This window comes from Sebastes umbrosus, chromosome 9, assembly GCF_015220745.1.
Source record: "Sebastes umbrosus isolate fSebUmb1 chromosome 9, fSebUmb1.pri, whole genome shotgun sequence".
In the NCBI taxonomy this organism is placed as follows: Eukaryota; Metazoa; Chordata; class Actinopteri; order Perciformes; family Sebastidae; genus Sebastes; species Sebastes umbrosus.
Window position 1 is genome coordinate 22794418 of NC_051277.1, and position 19611 is coordinate 22814028.

The 19611-nt window shown below is 43.6% G+C and overlaps 1 protein-coding gene across 2 annotated transcripts; it reads left to right on the top strand.

The window, feature by feature from the left end:
• Window positions 1-1014: 1014 nt before the first annotated feature.
• Window positions 1015-18563, top strand: LOC119494251 (flocculation protein FLO11). Of its 2 annotated transcripts, XM_037779992.1 has the most exons (4): window positions 1015-1104; window positions 5571-6926; window positions 11073-13120; window positions 15351-18563. In XM_037779992.1, exons 2-4 carry the CDS (start codon window positions 6758-6760, stop codon window positions 16677-16679), a joined length of 3546 nt encoding a protein of 1181 aa, XP_037635920.1. In that variant the 5' UTR covers window positions 1015-1104; window positions 5571-6757; the 3' UTR covers window positions 16680-18563. The 2 variants fall into 2 exon arrangements, 1 of the variants encoding a protein (XP_037635920.1); XR_005208161.1 differs by lacking the exons at window positions 1015-1104; window positions 5571-6926; window positions 15351-18563 and adding an exon at window positions 8226-8716 and having other exon boundaries at window positions 11073-11209.
• The last annotated feature ends 1048 nt before the right edge of the window (window positions 18564-19611 follow it).

A 19611-nucleotide genomic window follows, 5' to 3' on the forward strand; every position in this document is an offset into this window, starting at 1 on the left:
ACAACACCTTCAGAATCACAGAAGATGCTGGAAATGTTTTCTTTGAAACTGATTTAGGAAGTAAACTTTGTGCGACCCAAAGTGGTGAACCGCAAGCAGAGTAACTGCACCATTAAGTAAAGTTAGCTTGTCTTATGTCTGAAAGGAGATTAAGATGTTACTCCTAAATCCTGGCAGCCGTTCAAGATACTTTTTTTTTCCCACCGTATGACTCAGCCATGCTGTCTCCACTGTGGATCCAACAACCCAGTGCCCACGGCCAGTCCTCATCTCACTGAGGGCCTTCAGGATTGAACGACTTTAAAGATTAGTGAAATAAATCCAAATGTTTCTGTACAAATATATAAATCTAAAGATTGAATCATTCCAAACTTCAGACGCTATACAGTGAACCAGATGTTACTGACTGTTTACGGCACTTGTGGGATCTTTTGAGTAAATCAATGCTTGGAGATCAGAAGTGATGTAAGCGAGGATCATAATTTTGTAAGATTTACATCCCTGCAGAGAGGGCAACAGTTGTGTACTGTACAGCAAATATGAGCAATCCGCATGCATGGTAAAAAAAGCTCTGTAGGGTCTTTGTGTCTGATGTTTCTGCGTCTGAGTTTTATTATTCAAAAGCAGCCTGGGACTGCATCAACAAAATTCTGCGGGTTTAGCAGGAACTTCGTCTACATTTTTCTCGCATAGTGTTCACTCTTTATTTGGATTTCTCCGTGCCCGGTGTGCATGGCGGGAAAATGGGTCAAGAAAGGAAAAGAGAGTTGGAGCGGAGGGGAAGTGGGGGAGAACAGAGTGGGGCCCACTGGTCCCTCAACATCCTTGTGTTGAATATGAAAATATATTATAGCATAATGTGTTCAGTATGCAAGCTTGAAGGAAACCATATGAAAAGATCCCAGACAAAGAGCCTTCTGTGTTCCAACTGACCCCCTCCCACCCTCACCCTCCGTCTGCTTCAATTCGGAGAGAGAGAGAGAGAGAGAGAGAGAGAGAGAGGGGAGAGGTAAAAGGGGGAGGTGTGTGTGCAGAGTCGTAGGAACTGAAAAAGGGCAGTACACACACTGGCTGCCTCACACATCCAGACCCACCGGAGCACAGGTGAGCAGCATGACTCAAACCAACACACACACCAAAACAGGAACTGGAATTTTATCTGTCGCTTGTGAAACTGTGATTGTCACCTGCAACTTGTTATATTTATCTTTACTGGGAAAAGACACTATCTTTGTTTTAGAGAGGCAGGGAGAGAGTGTGCCGGGAGGGGAATGCAGTGAAGTGAAGCAGAAGAGGAGGGAAACTTTGAAAGTCTTTGTTTGAGTAGATGACAAACATCTGTGGCCGCTGTTTTCCCCCTCGGTGAGTGCAGACTTTACAGAAGGGGGCTGGCTACATTAGCACTGTGGCCACTGATACCCGAGCCTATTGTCCTGACTGTGTGGAGCCTGCTGTGCAGCCCAGGTTATAGACTTGAACTGCACTGTGTAACATTAGATGGTGTATCCAATTAAAGAGCTGGCTGGAGCTGTATTGACTTACATATATAAGTAATTGCTTCCTGTTAACACAACAGGTGAGGCCCATTAACTGCTTTACATGGGGGAGGGCAACTGTAGGTTTCCCTCAGCTATGTGTTACCATAGATAATTTCAGTAATGATGTGACAGAAGATGCTTTGAAAATGTAGAAAACTCATTTTGTCAAATGTCTTACTGTGAAGAGAATAACAATGCTAAAACTCGGGCAAATAATTCCTGTATTATTTGCTCACATCTTACATTTTTTAAAAGTGCTTGTACTTTCTCCCTTTGATGCCTAACAGTTTTCAGATTATGACTGATTGTTTTAGGAGGTTCCCCCCTCTTGGCACCGGATCATACACTCACCTACTTCCAAGTATTTATCTTTGCCTCTTGAAGCTCTCCACCTGTGAGAGTAGGATGAGCTCCACATGAAGCAGACACTTCATTACAAGGTTTTGCCTCTGCATGATTTATGATTGCACGATTCCTGGGAGAGGAAACAGAAACAGAGAGACATTCGCGACTTTTATTGGCGTCTGTGCCTCGCAGTGTGTGTGTTAGTTGTCAGTCATCAGCCGGCACAAGCCGAGGCATGTTGACTATCACAGCCTCCTGAGGAATTATGAACCAGGAATGCCAATTTTGGAGCACTACCCGAAATTATTTTCGCAGTGCTGCGAGGGCCCTTGAATGGTTCTTTGTCTGAGCAGGAGAGAGAGAGAGAGCAAAGGCCCCTGCTAAAGCCTTTAGCATTTACGGCTGAATGATTTTTGCTTGCCAAACTGTAAAGGATCCAGGCAAAAGGAAAGAGATAACAGACACATAGCAGCTCTGCCCCTGAGGGATTCAATCACAAAGGCTTTGCCAGTCAGTCGTAAGCAGATGCCTCATTAAAAGCTCGGTAACTGATATGCTTTTACAGTAGGAGGAATGCACGCTCACCTGACATCCGCACATCTCGCATACCTCAGCACATGTGCGCCCAGAGTAACTGATGATGTACAGATGCCATACCTGAGGTGAAAATGCATGCAGTGTGTGAGTTATTAGGTGGCTGACATGCCGTCTACAAGTTGGCTATTGATGCAGATGTGTAATAAATGTACAAGACAACGACCATGACGGACAAATGAATGATTACAGTCTGTGCGGCTGCCAAAGCCATTTCTTTTGTGTCATGCTGCAGGGAGCTGTGTGGGATTCATTCACTGTCTGAGTATGGATCCATCATATGTGTTGATGATATACAGGAACTCTGTGATTACACACTAAAGTGGCCTACGGGCCAGACTGTAAATGATATCCTTGGCTTCAATAATGGAGGTCAATGGGTGGCACAGGAAAACTATGTGGGGGTGGGAGCTGAGTTGGACAGGTGGGCACCGTGAAATACCTTTTGAACTTCAAGGTAATTGGAGGGTAGAGGGGAGGAGGAGATGACATCAGATCTCAGGTATGGCAAGTCATTTGGAGTGGGGTAGATATTACAAATACAACACCCAAACTGGGTATTAAAGGGATAGTTTGGGTGTTTTGAAGTGGGGTTGTATGAGGTACTTATCCATAGTCAGCGTATTACCTACAGTAGATGGCGGTCAGCACGCCCCCAGTTTGGAGAAACAGACAAAGAGTACCAACACGTGAGCAAAGCAATGTACTGCTGCGGATGGGGCCGGCAGCAAAACGTATTTTAGCCACCTAAAAAAAAAGCTCACCTAAGAAAAATCAATATCAGTTTACGCTAAATTTGGAATATTTTCATTGCTTTTTCTTGCCCTTTCCAAAAGGGAATTAAACTGAAAGTTAAACTTATTTATGCTGTCTTCAAAGCCAGCAGACTTCGTTTAGGAAAAAACTACATGGTTAGACTTAAAAATACTAAATTTGTGATGTGAAAGTGAAACTTAACACACGGGACATGAATAGCACTCCTGGATGAAAGCCTTGTGTTTGTTGGGCCCATCCCGCCAATCCACACCTTTGTGTGTCTTTTCACTCTGTAAACTACGTCATCCACGTCACTACGTTGCCGCGGATGACGGGTTTACATTATAGTTATTGGAAACCCTGGTATATCTCATACTGGTGCTAAAGGGTGCCCTGTGCGGCGGTATCACACGCCAACGGATGTGACCAAGCCTCGTTATTTGACAACCTCGGAATGAGAACGGGCTGCAAAAACAGTATAGATAAGTTTCACTTTCAGTTCAGTTCCCCGTCGGAAAATATTCATATTCTTATACGGATTTTCTTTTTGGTGGCTAAAATACATTTTGCTGCCGGCCCCTTCCACAGCAGCACATTGCTTTGCTCCGGTGTCGGTGCTCCTGTCTTTTTCTCCAAACTGGGGGCGTGTCGACCGTCATCCACTGAAGGTAACACACTGACTATGGAGAAGTACCTCATACAACCCCACTTCAAAACACCCGAACTAGCGTAGCTTTAACAAGCTGGGACCAATGAAAAGTAAAAACAAACAGATTGTGTCAGATGAGGGTTTCAAGAGTCCATATGTGTTTTGTTTTTTGGGCATCTGCATCTCTGCTCATGTCAATGTTGAGTACCCTACATCTGGTCTTTGTCCTGCAGTTGATAAATATTTGCAGTGTGGATCAAAGACAGGCAACCAAACCATATTTCAATCAATCCGGTAAAGTAGTGGTGGGACACGCCATCAACATGTGCTCACCTCTGTTCTCATTGATTACAGTAAACATGAAATCTTGGTGGAACAACAAAGACAACAGCAAAATGAGGTGCTAATCTAAAAAGACAATGTCAGCCTCCAAATGAGATCCAGATCGATTCAAACACTTCTGGGGGAATCAAAGAGCTGTTGTCAGAGCGTCTAAACAATAGCCGGCCTTCATCTCTTCTCACTCGACACCATCGCGCCAGTAAACGAAAAGGATTTTTGTTTCTTTTCTGCGGGGAGGCGGGGTGGTGTTTTGTTTGGGTTGATTGTGTTTCAGGGGCCAATGAGCGGTCCTCCTACACACTGTCATGACTCAGCTGTCAGCCGTCTCCACAACACACAATCTTCAAGGGATGCAAACAAGTAGACGGCTCTTTCACACCTTCAGGAAAGATGAATGTGAGCGTGGATGCTGTGCCTCTAAGGAATTTCAACATTAATGATTATGCGTGTAGTTCTCTGCGCAGGCCTCCCACTGCCGGGTGTTACAGTGGTGACTCACGAGCAAAAACAAATGCAACCGTGATCAGCTTCAAGGAGAGGCAAGTCTGATCAAGGACGGATGTTCAAACACTGGTTTATCATTACAAACACTGCCAGCGGGTATTATTAGCTTTGAAGTGGGAACATGACACTGCGGCTCTAATGAAATGCCTTATCAGATAAGAGGGAGCCATGGGTGTCAATGTTGGACATCAAATCTTTGTTTGTCTTCACTTTCTCTGCGTTGTGTATCACATCACAGACCCCGAGGCTGAGATAAAGCTAATTTTTTTGCAGGTTTAATACACATTTCCGGCCTTGAAGCCTAAATGAATTGTGACCTTTGGAGACAACACTTATTTTATCACGTTCAGACTTTTATGAAGGCGTCTCCTCATTTCCTTTCCCACCCTGTTACTGCAGTTCAAAGTGAGAAGGCCGATCTTCATCTTTGAAGATATTGTCTTCTCTATATCTCAAAAATGGACATAGATTGAGATCTATGCCTTTTGGAAATAAACCAATATTCATTAAAAGTATCAAATGAGCCAAACTGAGTGAATTAAAATGTTATTCAAGCCACTTTATTTTCCTTTTGGAGTCACCCACTCCAATTTGCAAAACACTGCAGACTCTCTGTCAGCATAAATGTCAGGTCTTTTATATATTTTACATCCTGTACAAAGCAGTGGGTTGAAACAAAGGGCGATGATGGAAAATGGAGAATTCTTGTACCAACTGTTTGCCAAAGCTGTGGGTAGATGCAACATCCAGCTCTTGTCTTTGCAAATGTCACATTACAATAATATCATTGAAGAAACGTTTGCATAACTGAATTTTAACCTGCATATTTCTCTTTTTTGCAGGTGGTTCTGGACAGAAAATGGACACGGAGAGGAATTAGATAGAGTGCAGTGACCTTTCGACCTTTTATCTACAGCTGAAGCTTTGCCTGCCAAACTAAAACCGTTTTTTGCAGACTGGGTGAACACAGACATCAAATGTTTTCTACAAGGAGCAAAATAAACTGAAAACCTGATCGGTGGAGTTGCCAACCGCACAATTACTGTATTCATGACAAATTCTAGTGTGCTGATGCATTTCAGTATTAATCTAAACTACCACCAGAAGAAATAAGAACTTTCCCTCTCAATTGTGGTTTTTGTGACTAAACAAAAGGCAGAATTGATTATCCTGCCCTCAGAGGCCGTCTGGCTTTAATGTATAAGAAATAACACAGAACAGCAACATAAAGCAGCTTTAATTGAATACATTGGAGCTCTGAATACAAACCAGCCTCTGGAATGACCTTTCCAGAGTGAAATGTTATTCCTCACATGCACCTAACAGCAGGAAGCTGCCATATACACAGTTCCCCTTCGCGTCACTGCAGAGTTATGATCTCCGAGATAAAGGGCAGATCCTTTTCTCCCAAAGAAAAATAATGTGCGGGCTGGAGATTGGGGTGCAGACGAAAAGCATGTTTTGGTGACCAAAATAGCAGAGGAGGAAGAGCGACGTCTGGGAAAGAGAAAAAGGAGTATTAGAGAGATGCGAGTAGAGAAGACTCGACTGTTTCTCAGCCCTCTTTGCCAGACTTTCAACAGAGCACAACAAACTTGTGCAATTTTCGTGGCAGTTGTCCATGGGAACTCATCCAAGGCACATCGGAGCTGACCCTCCTGGGAGGTCCTGTTAGATCGAGAAAAAAATACTTCATGAAGACCAAAGTTAGAGCGCACTTTTTCCGTCAAAGTTTGGCTGACTACAGGACAACATTTGGAAGGATTATTGCTGGACGGGGAGCCACAACCGGAAGCAGCAACTTGGAAAGCTGAGCTACTCCTTTTCTTGTCCATTTTTGTGTGTTTTCCTGTATTTATAAGCGTATTCACTGCCTGCCAGGGAGGACTAAAACTTCCATCTTCCAACTGGACCGAGTTTCATCTTATCAGGAGAGAAGATTGAGCTGACTGGAACTAAACACTCACATATCCCCCAGCCGAGGGCTTTTGTTTCTGCTGCGGCAGTGGCGTTTTACCAGCGGGCAGCGATGGAGATGGAGAAGGGACACACGTCTGTCAGAAGAGGAGTGAGCTGGAGTCCAGGAGGACTGAGAAAACCTCTGCAGGCAACGCAAAACACGCACACTCCTGGGACAGAGTGCAATGCATCATGGGAGACAGCGGGATTCAACAAAGAACAGATGAGCCGGAAAACAAGTAAGTGTTTGTTTATCTTGCTGTCCTTACTTGGGGAACAGCAAGAAAGCGTATTGTTATTCTGAGATGTAGTTGTAGGTTTGTTTGTAGTGCTGCCTTAATGCTACAGTGGGGCTTGAACAGCAGTATGTCATCATATCAGAAGACCTATAACTGAGGGGGAGTAGACAGCAAATGGAGAAAACAGGCAGCCCTGCCTCCTCAGTGAAAAGCTCTCTATGAAACATCTGTTTCCATGCCGTAAAAATACAGGCAGCCCCAACAGCAATGGAAATGCAATCATGCATCATTGCTAAAGGGCAGTCGTAATACACAGCCACTGAAAATAATTGTGGTAAAAGCTGTTTGGAAACTTTTCTTTTTTACTTTCACAGCTGTCAAATAAGTATGAAAAAAGAGGAGTTGACACAAACAACATTTCGTTGTTAAATGGCAAAATGGAAAAACAGTGAAACAATACTGAGCTGGAAAGATAATTACCTCTGGGTTGTGACAAGTCTGTCAGACGCAGTGTTCAAAGAGAGTAAAGAGACATTGTATTGTGAGGAAGTAGAACAGAAGAGGTCACGGCCATCAGATAACAGTCCCTGATACAGATCTATGGCCTCTGTACCTCCAACACTGTTCCCATCACTCATTACTCGCTAATTAGTTTCCTCCAATGGCACCAAGAACAACACAGGAGCACAGTTAATAGTCGTCTACACCTCTGCAGACCCGCACGGAGGTAACAATATGAGCAGCAGAGCTTTATTTCCCCCACGGGAATCCACTGAGAGTTTAAAACACATTCAGTCGGGCAAGATCCCAGGACCCCTGTTAATCCTTGTCTTTCCATACCGCTTCACACATCACCCACGGGGGCCACTGCTGTCATCCCACTCGCCCCGCAGCCATCGCCGGAGAAAGATAACATCCGACAGGGTAATCTGACCTTTGATACACAAATGCAGGGTCGGGCCCCCTGACTTAAATCCTCCCGCTGTGGGGGCTGCTCTCGCCCACGCAGCAGGGATGAGGGGATGGGACGGAGGGCAGATGGCAGAGGGATGAGGTAGGGGAAGTTAGAGGCTCTTGCATCATTGCTGAGGGCTGAGTTTTGTCTCAGCTGGAGGACAGGAAATTCCTATCTCGCCCTTGCAGGTTGGAGCTTAGGGCCCAGAGGGTTCACAGAGGGCAGACACACAGTTGGGGGAGAGTGTACACTAAACACACACTTACATGGTGATATCCAGACAGACATGGGGGGCAGCAGAGGTCAGGTGCCGGATATCTGGAGTCTCAGTGTTTCTAATCCATACACACTTTTACTGGAGTATCCCTGGTCTCCGTTTCCACTTCAAAGACTAGCAACAAGGGTCAGACACTTCCCTGCCATCACAGCACATTAGACAGAGATAAGCCGCTCAATACTCGCCATTGATTGGATACCTCTCCACAAGCGTCAAAACAAAGTGCAGTGCAAGTGCTAAAACATCAATAGCTTCGCTAACAGAAGCCCTGAGCTCTTGTCTCATGTCTCTGCTTTTTGATAATTAGTGGAAACCCTGTGGAGAATTTGAAAAAGTGAAAGAGAGCTGGAGGCTGAATGACAGACAGCACAGCCTCCAGCTACAGACCCCCTCCCTCCCTCGCTGCATGTCCGCCTGTCTGTGTGCTGCTGAGAAACCTGATCCCTAGTCTGGTTACAGAAACAGAAAGGGGGTGTGAAGCTTTCAGAGGCAGTTAGATTGAAAACTCTTGTGGAAGTACAACAAAACAGCGGAGCTCTGAATTTGAACATGAAAAAGGTAAGGGATTAGGCACTAAATTGGATCCAGCAAGACAAAACTTTTGGTTAACTTTAGAATATCTTATAGCCGTGAATTAAAACTGAGGAACAACTTGTGCTTGCCTGTATTGTGAAGAAATATGACTTGTTAGTAGCAGTGTCTTGTTTTTGTAACTGAACTCATCAGCTACCGTTCATAAACTTTAATTTTTCCTCATAAATGAAAAAGTTACAACCAAAGTCCATTGAACTTTTTAGCCTTTCTGTGTCATCAGTTCCTTGTAACTTTAAAAGAACCTCAGATTTTCTGTTTATTGGTTGTTGATTAACATCTTAATTAGTTTACATATCACTGATGGGAATAGTGGTCGGTGTGATTTAATCAGATAATAACCACAGTTTTCTACACATTATTATCAAAATCACTGAAAAAATATCAAACAAAAAAGTCCACATTAAATAAACAGTATCACTTGTTTTCATCATTATTTGAGTCCTGATAACGTGAGTCACTGATGGGATTTACACCTGCGTGCTACTTGATAACCAGTGTGGCTCCCACTAGAGGTAGATGTTTACAGTGAGGGGACATTTCATTTCAAGCCTCACTGATCTTTCTCTCTGCTATATCCAGGTTGCTGGAATTATAAAAATGAAACATCTAATAAAAAAATGTAATTGGGACCTGTATTCCCACCCATATTGATAAAAGGGGAACACAGTAAGTACCTGTGTGGCCGGCTCTCTGCAGCAGCAGTCTATAAAGGAAGGTGATTTATGCTCATGCCACTAGTTGTGAGAGGGCTGCCTGTTTAAAGGGCTGTATGATCATGCTTTCATCCTTATTATATTGTTGTCACAAATATGTAAGGTGGTTGATATATCACCCTCTAATGGTGTCACGGCTCTGCCGGTGTCAGGTTGAGTGATTTACCTCAGCGGATGCTGGCATTGATGTATTTCCTTCCAGATATAACCACCGTCATCATCAAAGGGTGTAATTATGTGCATCTAAAAGCACCGCAAATGTGTATAATCCATACAATCCCTCTTTCTATATTAAAATAATAAGATGATATGCTGTTGAACTTTCAAAGGGTTCACGTTAAAGGAACTCATGGGTCACCTACAAAGAGTTAATTCAATTACTGTGAGGGCAGACTGAAAGTCTGTAAAATCAATGACAGATGCATATTATTCCTTTTTACTGGGGGAATGATCATGTTAGCTGTGTGCTCTGTGCCAGGAAAAACTGCACGAGCTCCATAGGAAAGCTTTACGAGTGATTGATTTACGCACAATTATTGTGATTGGCACATGATTAGATCAAATACTGTATAGCTGTCTGGATCCGTCACCTTATTATAAGAAGAGAGAGCCACGGCTGTGCCAGAGAGACAGTGAATATCTCCCACTAGTCAGAGTTCCATAAAGTAGATGAATAATCTACCAGATGTGTCACCACAACCAGTTATTCTCCTTTAAAATGTCCATCAGAAAATCTATAACTTAAGGTTTTTATTATGTAAAAGTAGCAGCTTTGATTTTCCTCCCGTGAACTTTGAAGCATGATGTAGTCTCTATATTTAAGATGGGAACACTTGATTGTATAGTGTGTTTATAGGCAGCAGTCGATAGATGTCATTTTTGGAAGCAGTAGATTGTAAAAAAAAAATGGTCTATTAAGGGTTCGAGCTGCAGTATTGCACAAATGAAATACAGAAAGAAACCAAAGGCATGTTGGAAGCTCAGGCGGGGAGTTTTCTCAGCGGTGGAGGAATGCTCAGGCAGGGACTACTGCAGATGGCAGAGGAAATAGCTCCGCTGCCTGGAATGGAGCTCCTAAGCTCAAAAAACAAACTGTCAATTCTCACATAGCCATAATTTCAAGGCAATCAGCACGACTGCACCATCAGTGTAAGACATGATTTCTTTTGGTACTGTGGGAGACATAGATCTTTTTTATTAACTTTAGTCAACAAGCTTGTTAAAATGGTTCTCTGCCTACGTCTGTTAGTTCTTTGTCTGCAGCTCCGGTCTGCTGAGTCAAGTGTCCACAAAACCGTATTTTTCTCGCTGCATTGGTCGGAATCAAAAGCGCTGCGAAGAATAATCGAAACCATATGGTGCAGAAACTATTATGTGGGTTTTTTAAAGAGAATATTTAATCCCAGACTTGTTAGAAATTTGTCCTTGCTGTGTTCTCCCTATTTGTACATTAAAGCTGTTGGTGAGGTTTAATTAGATGTTGAGGGAGTTGTCTTTGTTTGAACAGTAGACGTAGTCTCCCGGAGTTAGGGGCCCTTTTATCATGAATCAAAGTGTTATAAAAAACTCTCATTGATCACTTTCTCTCATTGTCTTTTTCACTCCAGACCTGACCAGGAGCGCCAGTCTATCAGAGAAGGAGCTAAAGGAGGCTCGCGTCAGGAGTCAGATCATCGCCGCTCAGCTCACCGTCCCTTCCAACTCCAGCTCCAGAGGCGTGCAGCTCTTCAACCGGCGCAAGCAGAGGGTCAGCGCCTTCACGCTCGAAAGCGGCGGAGAGGGGTCAGGAGGGGACAAGGTTGAGAATGTGAAAACAGACCCCTCATCTAACAAACTAACATGGGCAGAGAGGAGCACTGAGGAGAAGGATAGAGACCTGAACTTCAAGAATAGGGCTACCAAGCCGTCACCTGGGAGGGCACTTTCAGTAGGTGATATCATGGAGGAACCAAGTAAGGATTTCCACAAGGTAGATGCCATGGAGGACAGTGTTATCCAAGAGAGACATTTCCTCCCTGTCAAGGAAGAGCAGGAGGAAGAGGAAGAGGCAAGAGATAAAATCCACGAGGACAAAGTCAGGGATGAGATTCCCCCTGGAGGTAATAATGCTGATCCAGGTCTGATGGGACATGCTGAAGGGGAGGCAGAGATAAATTGGGGCCACACAGGGCCAGCTCCCCCTGGAAAGCTTCATAATGGCTGCCACGGTACCTCTGTGCCCACATCCAAACAGACGAACACCAACACCAATCGGACTGCCAGGCCCTTTTTCTCACCGCTGACAGTGCAGTCTCCAGAGACAGCCAGCCCCGTTATTGAAAATCCCCCTCCTCCTTCTTACGCCCCTCCGCCTCTCCCTGCTTTCACTGCTCCTCAGCCTTTGGCGTTCTCACCTCCACCTCCGCCTCCGTCATATCCCACGCCTCCTCTACCGGCCTTTACAAACCAACCTCCGCAGACCTACTACACCAGTCCGCCCCCAATGTCTCCTATCATGGCCCCTTCCTCCAATCCACCATCCCACTTCCCTGTGTCTTCTGTATCCCAGTACCCACCCATGCCCCATTACGGCCCTCCCACGGCCCCAAAGCCCTCCACCTTTGTGCCTCAGCCTGCCGGAGAGAGGAAGCCGATAACACCAATCAAAACAGGAATACTTGAGGAGGGTGCAGCTAGAAGGGGAAATAGGAAGTCAATGTTCACGTTTAAAGAGAAGACGGTGGTGGCTCCGAACCCTGAGCTGCTCTCTCTGGTGCAGGGGGCGGATGAAAGGAAGAAACACGGACATAGATCTGTGCCTGAGCCGACATCCGAGGAAGAGCTGCTGGCGTTGGGTGCAGAGGCCTCCAACTTCCTCGCCAAGGAAGAGGACAGGGCCGAGGAGGCAATAGCTCCAGAGTGGGCTTCCTGCCTCAAGACCTCCAGGACCCGTCCGAGGGAAGATCACAGGCCAGAGCAGACCCTCACCAATGTGTCAGGAAAGGGGGCCGAGCTGTTTGCCAAGCGCCAGTCCAGGATGGAGAAATATGTCGTTGAGAAGCAGAATGCAGGACAAATGAGGTCTCCTTCTCCCACGATGTCTCTGCCACCATCTTGGGTATTTCCATCAAACATGCCCGGCAGGGTCAAGGCCATTGCTAAAAACTCTGACATGAGTGCTCAGCTTTCAGAAAACCTAAAGGCCCAACAAGCAGTCAAACAAAAGCCAAGGCAAAGAGCTCCAGCACCAGAGCCAGTTCCGGAGCCGCCTCCTTTGGAAAACGGTTGCACCAAGATAGAGATGGACTTGTCAAGGCATCGGCCCTACCAGCTCTCATCTTCCCTATTCATCCTTAACCCAGTCAAGGACCCCATGAGTACCCTACCCAGAGGAGCACCGCAGCCCAGGAACCAGATACCTACCCAGTCTTTCACTAGACAGGCTTCCTTACCTATCAACCCTTCTCCTCACTTCAGTACCCAGTGTATGTCTCCACAGATGCCTCTCAGCTCCACAAGAGGAGCAGCAGAACATCCATCGAATCCAGCCTACGGGCAGCCCAGGATCAGCTCTGCTATGGCGGCCTTTTCTCCAGAGCGCGTGGCCTCTCCTCGGTCAGGGGTCCAGGCACCAAGGCCCACGTTTTCTGCCAAGAAGGCAGGGATTGCACCACAGGTGTGGAGACCCTCTCTGTACTATTTTTAGAAATAGGGGTTTCAGAGCTGCAACGATTAATCGATTAGTTGTCAACTAGTAAATTAATAATAATAATATTTTGATAATCGATTAATCGGTTTGAGTAATTTTTTAAGAAAAAAAGTAGAGAAATCTCTGAATCCAGCTTCTTAAATGTGAATATTTTCTGGTATCTTTACTCCTCTATGACAGTAAACTGAATCTCTTTGAATTGTGGACAAAACAAGACATTTGAGGACTTCATCTTGGGCTTTGGGAAACACATCTTTCCCCATTTTCTGATATTTTAAACAACTAATCTATTAATCGAGAAAATAATAAACAGGTTAATCGACAAAGAAAATAATCGTTAGTTGCAGACCTAGTGTGTTTACATCGAGGGATGGTTTGGAAAACTAAAACTGGTCTTGGTAGGGCGAATATTTACAGTTTGCTGCACTTTATTGTTCAACTCGTGCCTTCTTCTAGCATTATCTTATATTGTAGGTATATAACAGAATGGAATCTTTTTATGTGTGAAATGTTTTAATTCTCACATGTATCAGCAGCAGTAATATTTGTAGTTAGGGCCAGACCATTTCTGTTTCTTACTAAATTATCCAAGTGAATTCAACTTAATTGTTGAGTGAATCTATAATTGTATTTTCTCCACAGTAACAAACACATAAACAGCAGTAATTACCCTCGGTTTAAATAAAAATGTGCCTTTATGTAATCGGATAAAATCCTTACCCAAAGCCGCTACGCACGTCAGCACCGAAATACTTCCATTTTCAGTACGCTTTAAAATGTGATGAGAAACAACCTCACACTTTTTCCACTTTGTCTCCCAGTCCTGTGGGCACCAGGGTGCTGCTGCTCCACAAAGCACTTTAACAGATGGTCTGGCATCTGCTTTATGATCTATGATTTGCAATTTAATGCTGCTCACTGACATGAAAGTTGCAGCGAGAGAACTCCTTTTATGTCTTTATGTCTTCAGGGTAATTTACTCTGCTTTCCAGCGTTTTCTACATAAATATATGGTGTGTACTTGGATTCTTTGATGTTTTCAAATCTGCAGGCTGCATACTAATTTGCATCACGGACCTATATATTGTTTTCGTGACTTAGTGAGCAGTAATTCCAGAAGAATTTTGTTCACAGGACATCATAAATCACTGTTGTTTTAGACGCCAAGGTTTATGTTTGTTTCATTTCATAAACTTGGATTCACTGCTCTCTTCTGCTGTTATCCTGTCTGTTGTGATTGATTTCTGTGTGTTCGAGTGAGACTTTTCTTCCTCTGATTAAAACGTTATGCTAACACTCTGCTGTGACCTCTTTCTCCTTTTTCTCATTTCCTGACTTCACTGGTTTCTTTCAACTATTAATTTCCCACTTTAGTGTTTGTTATTTCACTTTCCTTGCCTTTGCAAACACTTGAACACGCTTATAAATGTAATGCCTTTGTTAAATAGATAAATTGCAGGAGACAGATCTATTATGGAACACAGTATGTGACAATTAAGTTGAAATAATTATTTCAGCTTGCCATTGCAAGATATTTTACACTTTAATAATAATCTGAGTTATGTGTGTTCGTGTTAAGACCTGACCCTTGGCCTTGTTGGTCTTGAGGGGCTCAGACATTCAGACAAATGGAATAACCTTTGACCTGGGCCTTCTCAGGACACTGAGCCTTGTAGTTCAGTCTATAACACTACAGACAGTCTTCATATTATTATGACGAGTGGAGATAGTTTGTGCATAAGGTAGAATGCTGCCCTTGCTTTAGTTGAGTAACTTCATATCCCCGTAAAGGTTAACCACCTCAGGAAGGCCAGATGACAGTAACCTGAGAGAGACACTAAAGACCGGGCCTATGTGTGCTGGCAGCAGGCTTATTGAAGAAGAAGAAGGGAATACACAGAGATGACCTGAATGCAACTGGGGGTCAGACTGAACCCATAAATACCATTTTATCACAACAGATTCACTCATATAATAATCTGTCTTATTGGATAGGGTTATGGTCTGTTTCAGTCTAAAATATTGGTCTTAACAAAACATCTTGTCATGGTCAAATCAAAACCTTAGAATCTACATAATGAGGTCATTTCTTTATTCCAAAGTTGTACAAGCATTACACTAAAAGCTCTTGCAAGTTGTATTTTTGAATGTATGTTTCCAAAAGTCTAAAAAAACATTATTTGTCATGGTCCAACAGACACCAAAGGATTCCTCCCCAGTTGAAACCCCCAGTGAGACTTCCACGCCAACCAGGACAACGCCCAGCCTCACCAGACGTTTCAGCAGCCTAGAGGGCCCCGCCACCACTGGGACCTGGACTCCCAGCCTCCAAACTAATCGGCCCTCCACCGCCATCTTTAGCCGCTCAGTTACTTCCCCTGTATCTTCTCCCAGGGGTACAAGATGCCAATCCCCTATGGCCAGTCAGAATATCCAATTTTCCACGCCAACCTCCACTACAACATCCAGACCCTCTCACACATCTACAGCCACCTCTCCATGCTCTCCTCCTTGGGGTTCAAGATGTCAGTCCCCAATAGTGAGCCAGAATACCCAGTCCTCCAGCATCTCCTCCACTCCTGGTTTAAGATCATCCCAAACATCTACTTCCCCACGCTCTCCTCCTTGGGGATCAAGATGCCAGTCCCCTATGGTGAGCCAAAACACCCAGTCTTCCACCATCTCCTTTGTCCCTACTCCCAGACCAACCCAAACATCTACGGTCACATCTCCTGTCTCTCCTTGGGGTTCAAGATGCCAGTCCCCTATGGTGAGCCAAAATACTTCCACCATTTCCTTTGTCCCTACTTCCAGACCCTCCCGAACATCTACGGTCACATCTCCCGTCTCTCCTCCTTGGGGTTCAAGATGCCAGTCCCCTATGGTGAGCCAAAACACCCAGTCTTCCACCATCTCTTTTGTCCCTACTTCTAGACCAACCCAAACATCAACGGTCACATCTCCTGTTTCTCCTCCCTGGGGCTCACGTTCCCAGTCTCCTGCACTCTCTCAAACCAGTTTATCCTTCCAGGCCACTAAACCTCTGTACACATCCTCTGCCACCTCTCCTGTTACCCCACCCAAAGACAGTCGCTGCATGTCCCCCATCGCTAACAACCCAGACTCTAAAGCCAACCATCGCCTCCTGGCCAAGAACATCATCAATGCAGCCAAACGTAAAAACAGCCCCTCCCCCGGAGCACTGAGCGGTCACAGCCTCCCCATTTCACCTCTGGGAAATTCCCACCATGGCTACGACTGCCACAAACCACCCATCAGCCCTTTCCAGTCGCGGGCATTTGGGGCACAGTCCCCTATCTTCACCAGCCCTCCTCCAACTCCAACGCAGACGATCTGCTCCCCATCGAGGCTCTACAACACCCGCTCCCTCACCGACTCTGATGCCTCTGTTGAGTCTGAAGACTCGGGCCTCCGATCGCCGGGCCTGCACTCCTACAATACCTGTCCCCGCGGCTGGGGTGGTAGCCTAAGGGTGAAGAGAAGCACCGTCTCCACCGACCTGTGAGGGGGTTACTGGGAGGCAATCAAAGTAGTTTTCATAGACTTTTGGGGCATTGGATCAACCAGTAAAAGATGGCATTTCATCAGACTAATGGAAGATACCGTTATGTAAGTTTGAGTACTGATCCTGGACAATGGTAAATGTATCAAGGTAGTATTAGTATTTTATATGAGTCACATTCCTAGTATGGACTGACAAGAACAAGCTTTTGACATAACACAGTTGCTGTGGCTTGTACGCTTCCTACATACCAAAAAGACTCAGTAACCAAAGATATTTTAATTCACTTCAATTAATGTTATACTTTCTTCACCTTCACAACAAACATACATTCACAGCCACTGTTCCAGTTAAATTGTGTTTTTAATGTTATGTTATGTTATGTTATGTTATGTTTGCTGGTCTGACGCATGTCAAAATGGGAAGAGACTTAAAATGAGGGCATAGAAGGGACACATGGAATGAATAATGTGTAAATATATAGCTCAATGGACTGTATAGTACTTTGGTTAAGACAATCACATTGTACTGTATTAGTAAAGGATCACATTTAACTATGCAATGGATTTAGATTATAGTGGGTAAAATGAGTTTCCATAATTTTTCCATGCCAAAAGCACAGTGGTAGGTGGGACACACGCTATTCATGTTATCATACAGGGTCACCGCAGTTTATTATCCATTTTAATCAATGGGGAATAAATCATATGCATAATTATCGCAGTGCAATAATCAGTTTAACACAGTGTATGTTATGTATGTTATATGTTGCTTCATGTACTGCATTTGCTAAAAATGAATGTAAGCTTTACGGATGGATTGACGGAGAATGACGAGAGGATGAAGAGTTATGTGGTAGGTTCGATGGGGCACCTGTTCAATCAAACACTGTTTCCATGAGTCAGAAGAACAAGATTTCAAAAGGTTTTTGCTAACGTTTATTGATGAGGAACAATTCAATGAACAATGTCATCGTGCAAATGTAATGGCATATTGATTGTAATATTCATATTGGAGATTGTGTGCCTAAATGTTGTCAGTTTTGCTGACTACCTGTAACGTCTTTCATGAGGAACAGATTATTTTGTGCCTGTACTAATTGTACAAAGTGCCTGTTTGGATGAGGTTTAGGAGCAAAATGTCAGAGAAGGTACAACAAAAAGTTGTTAAAAAAAGGGTTAGAAGAATGTTGTATGTTGTGAAATATTAATCTAAGTGTTTGTGAGAAAAGGATAAGAGGAATGGATTGTATTTAAAATACATACGTAACTCTGATGTACATTCTCTTTAACTTCTGAAGTTTCTTTTTATACTTGATTTGCACTTCTGTTCATTCCATTTCAATGGCTAAGTTTAAAACATTGATTTGCTCAAAACAGGTCACAATAAAACCAGCAAAAACATATCCTACTGTAACAATGAGGACATTCTTGCACAATTCAATATGTTGACATGATGGTGGCAATTATCTGTAAATCTGACTGCTGGCTTCGAACCACATCTGGTATTCTGTTTACACCATCTTGCCCAGTCCTGCACCGGCACACACAACAGATCATTCCTCCACTCCCTGACATGTGGGCCAAAAGCATCAGCAGCACATTTCTAAATATTTACTCTTGTGTGTCTTTTGAGTGACAGGGACGCCTGCTACACGGTGACCTGGCTCCTTCAGCAGGATTAAGCCTATTACTGTCATGGATTGGTTTCAACCTGGGTCACCTCTGGACAAACCAAACACCGAACATAATAACATTGAGTTTTGCAAGCAGATTTCTTTTTCTGTGATTGCATGCCTGTATTTTTTTTTTAATACAGAACATTTTTCTCTCATTTCATAACTGTATGATGTCTTAAAATGAATGCAAAATAAAAAGTGAATTAAAATGAATAATGTATAGTTTGTCTCTTGTTTTATTATTCTCTTGTGGGGGGTAGATTGGGTCGTCTATATTTTCTGCCCGAGCTGCTGAAATGTTTGGAAGCTCAGCATGCTGTAATTAAGAGCTTGTTAAGCTGAAATCAAGTTGCTGAGTTGGTTGGATGCAGACTGTGTGTTATTAGCCAGCTACCGCTATAAGTGTGACGGTTCACATTATAGGCACTTAAATGCACGTCGGGTTATCAAATCACAGCTCCTCCTGTCCGCATATCCAAGTGTCCTTGAGTGACACAATGTTGCTCCCTGAGCGCTTCACAGCAGCTATACTGGGTGGCTGTAGCTCAGGGGGTAGAGCCCAAGCGGGTCGTCGTTTAACCACAAGGTTGGGCGGTTTGATCCCCGGCTCCTACTGTCTGCATGTCAAAGTGTCCTGAGCAAGACACTGAACTCCAAGTTGCTCCTCGGGTGCTTTACACCCGAGCCCACTGCTCATAAAATGCTTATGATGGGTTAAATGGAGAGGTCAAATTTTAGGTACCTGTATGTATATGACGAATGTAATATATATATATATATATATAAAAGTTTTTAAACACCCTGAACTGAATATAGTGGTATTATTGAAAATACTGTAAGCTGGAGTAGTAATTCCCCCTTTTTATATATATATAAAAAAAATAAAAATAAAAATATATATATATATATATATTTTTTATATATATATATAATAAAAAAAAAAGTTATGTCATGGGATGCACATCAATTCATAAACAACACATTTCCCCACACATTTATACTATTAAATGAATCTTGGGTTGTTTAATTAATTTATCCTTATGTACACTTGGAGGTAAAACTATGTGACACATTTAGGACTGCAGTAATACTGCACAGTGCCATGTAAACAAGGAGTCATATATCTTCTGGTCTTTATATAACCCCTAAATGCACTTCAACAGCCCTTCCATTAAAGTTGTATGACTGTTGAGTTAGTATATTTTGATGCAGTTTAATAGTTAGAATGATATGCTATGAACTGCCTATTTTCAGTCA

Excerpts from the sequence above, each read along its gene's own strand:
- LOC119494251 (XM_037779992.1), top strand. The coding sequence starts at position 6,758 with ATGGAGATGGAGAAGGGACACACGTCTGTCAGAAGAGGAGTGAGCTGG. Across the intron at positions 6,927-11,072 it reads ACAGATGAGCCGGAAAACAA|ACCTGACCAGGAGCGCCAGT; the intron begins GTAAGTGTTTGT and ends TTTTCACTCCAG. Across the intron at positions 13,121-15,350 it reads AGGCAGGGATTGCACCACAG|ACACCAAAGGATTCCTCCCC; the intron begins GTGTGGAGACCC and ends ATGGTCCAACAG.